The sequence below is a fragment of the Saccostrea cucullata genome, unplaced genomic scaffold, assembly GCF_032062105.1.
Source record: "Saccostrea cucullata isolate Sc308-1 unplaced genomic scaffold, CSIRO_AGI_Scuc_v1 ctg3156, whole genome shotgun sequence".
In the NCBI taxonomy this organism is placed as follows: domain Eukaryota; kingdom Metazoa; phylum Mollusca; class Bivalvia; order Ostreida; family Ostreidae; genus Saccostrea; species Saccostrea cuccullata.
In genome coordinates this window covers 26,825-38,685 of record NW_026921961.1, presented here as the reverse complement: position 1 = coordinate 38,685, position 11,861 = coordinate 26,825, and the positions used below count along the sequence as shown (strand labels likewise).

Sequence of the window (11,861 nt, the reverse complement as noted above, 5' to 3'; positions counted from 1 at the left end):
AAGGTAAACAATTTCGTCACAAGAGCCATGTTTTGAATGGAGATTTCAGTGAATATATTTATGTTGGGATTTACATACCTAAACAGTAAGTTATGTAGAAATAATAGTGACAGAGCGTCAAATAAACAACCAAATGAAAAAATTGAAGCGAGCGGAGTTGTTGCCTATGTACATAATTCTTGCTATAGTCGGCCAAAGTTGGGGCTCAATTTCCAGACATGAATTATGAATGCCTGTCCAGAGATTCTGTAGGCGTCAGTCCAAATATCTAGCCTAGCAGAATCTCAACAGAGATTAACTGATTATATCATCAGTTACTTCATGGTATATTATAATTTCCCCAATACTTTGCAATATCATAATTTTGGATCTATTTGCTTTCCTATAGTGTTTTGGTATTTTTGTTATCATGCTCAGTATTCAGATTATGCCCATTTAGATGTGTGACATATATTGTGAAACACCCTGTACATTTTATTGTGGTTAAGGAGAATTGTGACTAGCGATATTTGATATCGATTTTAATACCGGGAAACAAGAATAGAACAGGTAAACACACACTGACATTCGATAAGGAAATGTGATTTTTAAAAAATCAAACTACAGAGAACAAATTGAAACTGGTTGCCTTTCAGTTTGTAAAGAACATTTTGGCTGAGTATGGTATATTCTTGGAATAAATCTATTGTATCTGCTTGGATTCCTTAAATGAAGTGTTAAACAAATCTATATTGTACCTTCAGAGGTAAGTTTTGTAATTTTCTATTTCCTAATAATTATTTAATGACCCTTTGGGAGTATCAACATTTATTCTATGTTTACACCTTTATCCCGTGGATATACTCATGTAATATCGTTTTCATATCCCACACTTAAGTGCAGTTATGACGTCACAATGGTTTTTGCATTAGCTAGCGTGATGAAATAAAATATAGCGGAGTCTCATATAAAAACAAGGTAAAACATCGGTTGTGAAGTATTAAACATGGGATAAAAAGAATCTCCCATGGTTTGTAGCTGGATATGATTTTTATCCAACTCGTTGTGTATATATATCAATTACTTTGCAAAATATAATCATACTTTGACCTTGGCAATAACTTTTGAATAGATTGTGCTAGGGCTCTAATTAATATCTAATAATTTTACTTGCATTCTATCTGAACAATACTTTCATTTGATACCAACGTTTTTTTTACGAAATATCCATAATTTGACAGACTTTCGGCATACACATTCTGAACGTGGGACTGATTGGCTATTCATAAATTTGAAGACCTTCAGTATAAACACATCATTTCCTTTGCAATTTATTTTTCAGAGAAGCATTTAATAATGGCTATGGCAGCCTCCCCTTACGCTTCTACAGAGGAGACAACAAATGCCTGTAGAACCTGTCGACTTCTCTTGGGTCCGTGTACTGATCAACTTAGAGGTGTTTTACGTCATTTTGTACCACCGTCTACATTCCCACGCGTCATTAAACAAAATATCAGTAATCGTCCCCGTCTGACAGTACCACAGCTTAATCTGATTTTACCAAGAGGTAGTACTTATACCGGAAACTACGAGGATATGGATATTCCTTTATTGTACATACTACTCCGAAACATTTGTAGCATACCGCCACACACCAATGGTTGGGGAAATGATCCAGACCCTACAGACAGATCTCTCTCTGCCAACATTGAAAGGATTCGGATTGCCAGAAACCAGTGTGTTCATTCTTCTAGTCCCGCCCTATCCAATGCTGATTTCAACACAATCTGGTCCACTGTCAGATCAGCCGTTGTGGACCTTGATTCTTTCCTACATAACAGGAATCAGTATGAAAGAGAAGTTGATTTTTTGAGACATGAGACAATGGACCCTGTCCGTGATCTTTACTTCATCGAAGAACTGAGAATACAAGCAGCAGAAGACACGATTACAAGAGAAAGAGTTCATGGCCTAGAATGTAAATTTGATAATTGAAATAGAAATGAAACGTGGTAACTTATTTCAATGAATCAATCTGATAATTATCTTGCACTATAACATGGCCAATATTTTTTTAAAGTTATTTCATTTTTTTTAAGGTAAAGTAGAAGAGATGGCTAAAAATCAAAATGTGAGAGAAAACACGATGTTACAAATTACGGGCAAGTAGCAATATTTATACGTCCTAAATGATTAAGTATTTCAATGCGTTACACAAAGGACCTTATAACATACACCCGCTACTCAGGACAAACCAAAAAAAGGAAACTTTAAATACCTCTTTTTGCATACTTAATCACCTCGTTTTCATTTTTTTTAAATCCATGTCATAAATCACCTTATCTTGCGCGACAAGATTTATTTTCCTAACTCCATAACGCTATATATTTAAACTTTGTAAAAAAAATCATATATCAAAAGCTGTATGAAATAAATTAGAGAAGCTATATTTAGTTTGGAAAAACATTTTAGTTTATGGCATCTGTAAATTGATTGTGAATTGATGAATAAAAACCTTGAAGTTGGTATGTACATATAATACCAGTCACATCCGATCTTGGTCTATAAACCTTTTAAAATCAGCAGAGAATATAAGTACTGCTGGAAGCCTGGTTAACTTGGAAATTACAGACGTATTTTAAATATATACATGTATACTTGTTTTAGCATAGAATGTCGCATGGCAAGTAAAAAATTAAAGTAAATACATCAAGCAAAATGACAGCTCTGTTTGTGTCAAATGGATGGGACACCATTGAGTAAACTGTTCAACAGAACTATAACAGAATGAAGAATGCTCAAATTATGTTGTGAAACCTTGAGTAATGGACGAAACCTAGATATATGAAATTAGATGATACATGTATATATACAAAAATAGTTTTCATTTTTTCGTTACAATCTGCTTGGTAAAAAACACTCTGGGTTAAGAGGAAATGTAAGGACTAAATGTGTGTTAAATTTGTGAAAATTGCTATCAAAGTTTAACATAAAATAACACATGTAAGATATTTTTTTAAATAAATATAAGTACATGTTACCCTATGATGTTTAACATAACAAAGACTATAATGGCAACCCTATTTTTATTCAAATTTACTCGCAAAGTTTGGCAAGAATGTACTTTTGTTTGAATGAATGTCACTGAGCATCGTTTTAGTATTGAAAATTCTTATGGAAACAAATTAATCATGGGTGAAAAGAATATACATACATGTACATGTTTTTACACAGGAAGAAACAAGACCTTTCAGTTAAAACTGAAAGGCGACTTTCAGTGACTTTTCAGTGACCATTCAGCCACTGAATGGCACATACATTTCAATTGACTTTCAGCCACATTTCAGGTACCTTTCAGTCACCATTCAGCGGACACATTAAGGTCCGCCAAGAAGAGTTATCTACCCCAGATGGCGCTTGTGTACTATGAGGTATAGATCCGTCGCCATATTGTTTACTTTATTAAGTTAGAAACCGCGTTTGTGATAAATCGTCGATATGCCAGTGTATTGCTGTGTACCTATGTGTAAAAATAAGATAGGTGGGCATCTGTTCCCTTCGAATCCTGATCTTAAATTAAAATGGCGAGTCGCGATTCGATGATTGGATGTGAAAACACGAAAGTTATGGGAGCCAGCTGCTTACGACCGGGTGTGTGGCGATCTCTTCACATCCGATGGTTACATTCAGTCAACATTACTTGGTTAGTCCGTTATCGTAATCTTATTGTTGATCTAATTATTACGTTTTTAAGTTTGGAAATAATTCTTAGTTCAAAATTATCGATCTTAGACGATGGTAGTTATCTCAACGCGATGTTCAGCATGCTGGTCATAGCCCGTCGCAAACCACGGCCAAAATGTACGATCAGGAGATAACCTACAACTACTGTTTTTATACCCTGGCGGTTCTCGATTTACCACTTACACAAACATCTGACAGCATCGTTTTTATACCCATATGATTAAATAAAGAGAAAACGTAAATTTGAAAGTAAGCTTCAGACGAGTTTCATTTATTTTAAGGGGAAAGGTGACTTCCGGTGACTTCCGGTGTAGATGGACTGGAAAAACAAAGGAGAGAAAAGTTATTTTTCTGCAAACTAAAAGAGCTCAAATTGCATAAAAAGGGTAGTGGTAGGTCTCTAAGGTGTTTGAGAAGGTTTTGCAATAAATCTGTGGTCGAGAAAATCTATTTTGCCTACGAAATTTTCGAAATATCCAACAAAGGATGGCTAGTAAACAAATCCAAGATGGCGGACTCGATCAAAGCAGGGAAAACAAACTGAAGAGAAGAGGTAGACCTGCTAAATCAGCATCTAACTCTAGGAACAACTCCAGAACTAACTCCCCTAATAAACTTGCAAATGGATCAAATGACACGGAGGAAATTTGGAAATGCAACTTGTGTAAATACTCGTTCTCTGACCCCAGTGACAAATTACTGGATTGCCAACGATGCACGCAGTACAGTTAAGGTGCGCAATGGAAATATCGACTAAATTTTGTATTTAAAAATGTATTCGTAATCGGGATGGCGATTATTTTTAGTACATTATTTATATCGGATAATTGTTATTATGATTGATAACTACATATCGAGGACGATTGTATTTTATATTTAGACTAGTCACGTGATGCGGCAGTCACGCGATTTTAGCACATTGACTTGAAGTATTGATGTTACATATAAATATCACTTGTGCAAGGGCATAACCAAGTTAAATTTCCAAGTTTAGTATATAAATATTTTCAACACGCATTGTAGTTTCTAAAAAGTGCTGCGATCCTGTTTAAATTCTGCAATTTCATTATTAAAATTATACTTGTATGACAGAATGCTACATTTTTTGCTGGTCAGCGGCATGAAATATTGATATAATTAAATTGTCTTTATGACTTCATCAGGATCGCAGCACTTTTCAGATATCTTAATAGTTCTATAGTGAAATTGTAAAAGCTGACTTTGATCCATAGAGCGTATGCCCTTGCACTAGATCGATTTATTAGGACCCCCTACATTACCCTCCGATATACTTGCATACAAATATACGGCAGTGTCAATTAAATACTTAATGTACAGAAAATATATTAATAAAATAGTGAAAAAGACATTAAATTCAAGTTATTGGCCCATAGAATATCTGTAAATAATATTTTATTTAATTAGAGAATACATATTTTGTTGAGAAAATATTACTTGATCTGTCTCTCCCTGTATACAAACTACGTCACGTTGTAAGAAAGGACGTCATATTGACAAGTGTATTGCGATCAGTGACTTGTTTATAACTTGTTATGTGGGATTTAACTAACGACGACAAAACAACACGCTGTAGTAAATTTTTATGTTGTTTAATGATTTCTTACTGGTTAAATTAGCAGTTAAACTCATTTTGTGGTATTTTAAAGAAATGCTGTATGACGTATATTGTGTATGATGTCATAGTCAAGTTTTCCCGTACAAATTAGGCTCCGCCTCCTTTTTGTAACCTTAACTGTGCTGCGCAAGGACCACTTTTGTATTAAGTGCTTGGACAAGTCGGTCGAAGAATACAATCTGATGGACAGTAGTGATATCATGTGGTTCTGTGTGCCATGCCGAGAAAAAGTGAAAAAAAATATCATTGTGGACAGAGAAATTGAGGAGAGATGTAAAGACATGATGAAGATGTTCGACAGTAGAATTAAGTATCTGGAGGACGAGATGGAGAAGAAATGCAGTGAAGAACAAGTGAGGGAGATAGTTTCTGGGGCAATACAGAAATCAACAGAATTAAATCAAGCTGATACAGAGGACGAGACTGCGAGTGAATCTGGAAAACACACCGTGCCAGTATCAGCAGTACTGAGTGAAATTAATGAGAGGAAAAACAGAGAATGTAACATGATCATCTATGGGATAGAGGAAAGTGACTCAGACAAGGAAGTACGTCGTACCTATGATAGAGATCAGGTGAAAGAAATTGCTGAGGTTTGTGAAGTGAACAAGGCAGATGAAAACATGATAAAGTTAGTGAGACTTGGTAAATTTAATAAGGATAAGAAACGCCGTCCATTGCTCGTTACTTTCTCAACCCCAGAAAAAAAAGTGGAGTTCTTTAAACGAGGTGGAAAGTTGCGGGAAAACACTGAATTCAGTGAAGTAAGACTTGCAAATGATTTGACACGCACAGAGAGGGAAAATGAAAAGAAACTGTATATGAAAGCCAAAGAACTGAATAAAAATGGTTCGGGGGAATACAATTACCGTGTGCGCGGTCCACCTTGGGCAAGGAAAGTGGTAAAGCTCAGGGTAAGCGATCCAGAGTAGAAGATACAAAGAGGAATGTAAATAATGTACATAGTTTTAAAGTGATAAACAAACTCTCGTTCTTTTACACCAATGCAGACCAATTTAGAAATAAGTTTAATGAGTTCCAGGTCAGGATAAGGGACACAAAGCCATTGATAATAGGAATAACAGAAGAGAAGGCAAAAAATGCAACATGTGCACCTAATCCAGCTGAATATACGATGGACTGGACGAAGGAATACAGGATGTTTCATGTAAATATTGAAAGCAGCATAGGTAGAGGACTACTTTTATATATACATGATTCTCTTTATGCAGAGGAGGCAAAACTTTCAGTATCCTTTGAGGAGCAGCTTTTTGTGAAAATAAAGATAAACAGCACAGATTATTTCCTAGTTGGCCTCATTTATCGGTCACCGTCAGACAATACCGAAGAAAAAAATGAATGTTTAAGAAACCTGATAACTGAAGCCTCAAGAATGAAGTGCAAACACTATCTCATTATGGGAGATTTCAACTATCCTAATATAGACTGGGATTTACTGTGTACAAAAAGTGAAAACTCTGCTGAGCAGAAATTCATAGATTGTCTGCAGGACAACTTCATGTTCCAAACCGTCACAAAACCAACAAGGTGGAGAGGAACGAACATTCCAACCATTTTGGATCTTGTGATCACAAAGGATGAAAATGCTGTGGAGGAAATGGAATACCAAAGCCCATTAGGAAAGAGCGACCACTGTGTTATCTGCTTTAACTATGTTTGCAGTGCAATACTGAAAAGCGGACCAAAAAAGAGGAGGACTTATAGGAAAGCTAACTTTGCTGGTATGAAAAAGGAAATTAGCGAAACAGATTGGGAAAGCATTTTGGAGTCACAGAGCACAGTAAACGAGATGTGGCGTCAATTCCGACAAAGAATTGAGGAAATAGAAGATAAGTATGTGCCAGTAGTCACCATCAGACCAAGCAGAAAAACGAAAATGCCCTTGGACAAAGAAACTGTCACCTTGATTAAAGAAAAAACGCACTGTGCAGAAAATATTTGGCTACCAAGGATCCAAATATAAGGAAAAAGTACAATAGGACTAGGAACAAAGTGGCAAAGTTTGTGAGGAAAGCAAGGAAGTCATTCGAAAAGAGTATAGCACAAGAGGCAAAAACTAACCCAAAAAAGATCTGGCAGTATATCAACTCAAAAAGTAAAACGAGACAAGGAATCGGGGAACTGTGTGTCGACCCTAAAAATCTAAAGTCCAATAAAACAGATGTGGAGGAAGAGAAAGCAAATATTTTAGCAGACTTTTTTAGTAGCGTTTTTACACAAGAACCTGAGGAAGCCATACCCGAACTGGACAAACGTCCTATCAAGAAGGAGTGGACAGAATTAAGAATATTGGAGGAAGAAATTATCAAAGCACTAAACCTGTTAAAGCCAGATAAGTCACCAGGACTAGACAACATGCATCCAAGGCTATTGAGGGAATTAAGAGTTAAATTAGCAGAACCCCCTAGCAAGGATCTTTAGAAAGGCAGTAGATGAGAGAAAAGTTCCAGAAGAATGGAAAACAGCACGTATTAGCGCGATCTTTAAGAAAGGAAACAAGGCGATAGCAGGAAACTACAGACCAGTAAGCTTAACGTCAGTGGTGTGTAAAGTCATGGAGAGACTAGTTAGGGACCACATAATAGAGCATTTTGTAAACAACAACCTCTTTACAACTAAACAATATGGCTTTATCAGTGGTAGATCAACTTCACTACAACTGTTAAGGGTATTAGAGGAATGGACAGAGGCATTGGACAGTGGACATGATGTTGACTGTATATACATGGACTATCAGAAGGCCTTTGATACTGTCCCACATAACAGACTGCTTAAGAAACTGGAAGCATATGGAATAGGGAAAGAACTTATAGATTGGATAAGGAACTACCTAAGTGGAAGGAAACAACAAGTATCCATAAACGGGGCAACATCTAAATGGCATAGCGTAACTTCCGGCATTCCGCAGGGGTCAGTAATTGGGCCGATAATGTTCGTCATATTTATCAACGATCTCCCTGATATCGTGAGCTCTACTGTGTATCTATTTGCCGACGACACGAAAATCTTCAACATAGTTAAGGGTAGGGAAGATAAAATGACACTTCAAAGAGATCTTGAGAAACTAACAGAATGGAGTAACACCTGGCTCTTAAAGTTCCATCCAGAAAAATGTAAACACATGCACATTGGAAAGAAAGACGCAGACCAAGACTTTGAGTATGAGCTGTTAGGACGCACTCTGGAGAAGGTACAAGAGGAAAAAGACATAGGAGTCATCATAGATGAACAACTCAGCTTTGACAGACACATAAGTGAGAAGGTGAAAAAGGCAAACTCTATTTTTGCAATGTAACGCGAACCTTTCAACATTTGGACGAAGAAACTTTCATTCCTCTTTATAAGACACTTGTCAGGACACATTTAGACTATGCGAGTTCGGTCTGGTTCCCTTTCAAATCAAGACACATAGAGATGATTGAAGGAGTACAGAGAAGAGCTACCAAGCAGATTCCAGGATTGGCAAAATTAAGCTATGAAGAAAGGTTGAAGAAACTAAAACTACCAACGCTGAAGTACAGGCGCCACCGAGGAGATATGATCGAAGTGTACAAAATAACAAGTGGAAAGTATGACCCATTAGCAGCAGACTTTATCAAGTTAAGGAGAGACCACGTTACAAGGAAGGGGGGATTCCATGAAGATGTTTGTACAGAGACCGAGACTCAATATAAGAAAATTCAGCTTCAGTGTTAGAACTGTCAGTCTATGGAATAGCTTACCAGAGGATGTTGTAAGTGCTAAAACTCTGAATACTTTCAAGAATAGACTAGACAACTTCTGGAAGGACCAGGATGTGCTCTATAATTACAAAGTAGACTTTAAAACCGAATACACCGGTAGTCACCCAAGTAGTAACAAAGCAAGTTTGGAGTCCGACGAAGAGGACCTTGACAGGACCTGTGTTGGAAAAATACCATAAGTAACCATAAGTAAGTAAAGAAAGAGACTGAGACCAGAAGCTGTTCCTTCTGTCTTTCCCTTTGCGTGTAAGAATGAGTTACCTAGCACAAGAGAGCAAAGATACAGTAAAAGAGTCAAGTGTGATACAGATCAGAGTGAAAATGTTTTTAGTAGTGAATGTGTGGTGAATGAAAATGTTCCTTGTAGTGAATGTGTTGTGAATGAAGTGGTGGTGGAATCAACGCAAGAAGTTAGTGTAGATTGTGATTCAGAATGTTATAGGCCTAAAAGTGATGAAAAAAATTAAGCTGCAAGATCTATCAGTTCAATGTGACATTGGGAAAAACAACAGGTTATCTATTGAAAAATTGCAGAGTAATGATAAAATGGTGAAATATTATACAGGTTTTGAGAATTATGACCATTTCATGATGTTTTTTCAAGTTCTTGGTCCCGCAGCACATGATTTGAACCTTAAGAGCAACTTACTTTCCCCTAAAGACCAGTTATTTTTAGTTATGATGAAACTGAGACAAGCAAAAGAAGACATTGAACTGAGTTATTTGTTTCAAGTTAGTGAAAGTACTGTTTCAAATATCATTGTTACATGGATCAACTTTATGTACTTTCAAAACATTTGGCCCTCTAGATCAGTAATAGATGAGTATATGCCCGATGACTTCTTTGCAAATTTTAACAAAACTAGAGTAATACTTGATGCCACCGAGGTACCAATAAATAAGCCCCAGAATGTAAATGCCCAAAGTGCTACATTTTCCAATTATAAGAACAAAAATACACTAAAGGTCATGATTGGTTGCACACCACGTGGCACTGTTAGTTATATTTCAGATGCTTACTGTGGTGCCACAAGTGACAGACAAATCATTGAACGGTCTGACTTTTTACTAGAAAAAGACAAAGGAGTATATATGATAAGAGCCAATTTTGGCCCCCTAAAAATTAACATTTTAGAATGACATTCAAATATGTTTTATTTATATTTGTTTTGTAGAAGAGATTATATTAGAAATATTTCCAATATATTTTTCACATTTATATGCACTCACTAGTTGTAAATGACATTAGAAATAATGCTATTTTTGCTATCTAACAAAAAAGCCAAAATTATGCCTTTTTTTGATGTTTTTTCTTATGGGAAACATAGAGCGCAGTGTAGAACATAAATAATTTTTCTGTCACTAATTAGTATTGAATAGATACATCTTTGGTAAAAATATAAATCTTGGTCTCGATTGCGCTCTATATTTTCTGAAAGAAAAACTGCTTGAAAATAAGCAGTTTTATACAAAATATGCAAAAATGGCGGGAAAACGTGATCTTTATGATGTCATATTTCTAAAATAAGGGCATTTTGATCAAAATAAAAATGACCAATAAAAGTCGCATATATAGCTGTACAAATTAAAGCTATATATAAAGTGAAATTAAGATATCCATTTTAAGGGGCCTATTGAGACACTTACCATATATCGCTCTTTCAAGACCATGACAGTATGATGGCTGACAGGAGCATCATGGTCCAGGATTTGTTTGCTTCTCGTAACATTCAAGTAAACACACCAACAATGTTAAAAGGAAAAAGCCAGCTTGAGGCACAAGATGTTGTCAAAGATCGAAGAATCGCCTCCAAGCGTATTCATGTGGAGAGGATCATTGGACTGGCAAAGACTTTTAAAATCCTCAAGAAAGAGCTTCCACAGGGAAAAGCTATTTTAGGCTCCAGAATTATTTTTTTTATTTGTTTTTCAGTACTGAATTTTAGACCTTGCATTGTTGACAAATATTCATAATAAAGAACTAAGATTCCAAATAATGGTGGATACATCAGTTTTATACAAAATATGCAAAAATGGCGGGAAAACGTGATCTTTATGATGTCATATTTCTAAAATAAGGGCATTTTGATCAAAATAAAAATGACCAATAAAAGTCGCATATATAGCTGTACAAATTAAAGCTATATATAAAGTGAAATTAAGATATCCATTTTAAGGGGCCTATTGAGACACTTACCATATATCGCTCTTTCAAGACCATGACAGTATGATGGCTGACAGGAGCATCGTGGTCCAGGATTTGTTTGCTTCTCGTAACATTCAAGTAAAAACACCAACAATGTTAAAAGGAAAAAGCCAGCTTGAGGCACAAGATGTTGTCAAAGATCGAAGAATCGCCTCCAAGCGTATTCATGTGGAGAGGATCATTGGACTGGCAAAGACTTTTAAAATCCTCAAGAAAGAGCTTCCACAGGGAAAAGCTATTTTAGGCTCCAGAATTATTTTTTTTATTTGTTTTTCAGTACTGAATTTTATACCTTGCATTGTTGACAAATATTCATAATAAAGAACTAAGATTCCAAATAATGGTGGATACATCATTTATTACATGCTGTACTAATGAAACATGATTCTTTTCAGTTTACTTACAATTTCATTATTCAAGCTAACATCTTCACATACCAGTTACATGTACTACTTCTCTAACTTTCACTTCCGATACAGTTTTTGCCTTAAAACAGCAAATGAATATATCTACATAATATCTAGACACCTTT

General features: G+C 35.8%; 1 protein-coding gene across 1 annotated transcript; it reads left to right on the top strand.

Annotated features, from left to right (window-relative positions):
- The first annotated feature begins 621 nt into the window (after window positions 1-621).
- On the top strand, window positions 622-2,149 carry LOC134260969 (uncharacterized). The gene is made up of 3 exons (XM_062743473.1): window positions 622-745; window positions 1,322-1,957; window positions 2,079-2,149. The coding sequence occupies exons 2-3, from the start codon at window positions 1,336-1,338 to the stop codon at window positions 2,147-2,149; spliced, it is 693 nt and encodes a 230-aa protein (XP_062599457.1). The 5' UTR covers window positions 622-745; window positions 1,322-1,335.
- The last annotated feature ends 9,712 nt before the right edge of the window (window positions 2,150-11,861 follow it).

Coding starts and splice junctions, on each gene's coding strand:
- LOC134260969 (XM_062743473.1), top strand. CDS start 1,336: ATGGCTATGGCAGCCTCCCCTTACGCTTCTACAGAGGAGACAACAAAT. Junction 1,958..2,078: donor AAGAGTTCATGGCCTAGAAT/GTAAATTTGATA, acceptor ATTTTTTTTAAG/GTAAAGTAGAAGAGATGGCT.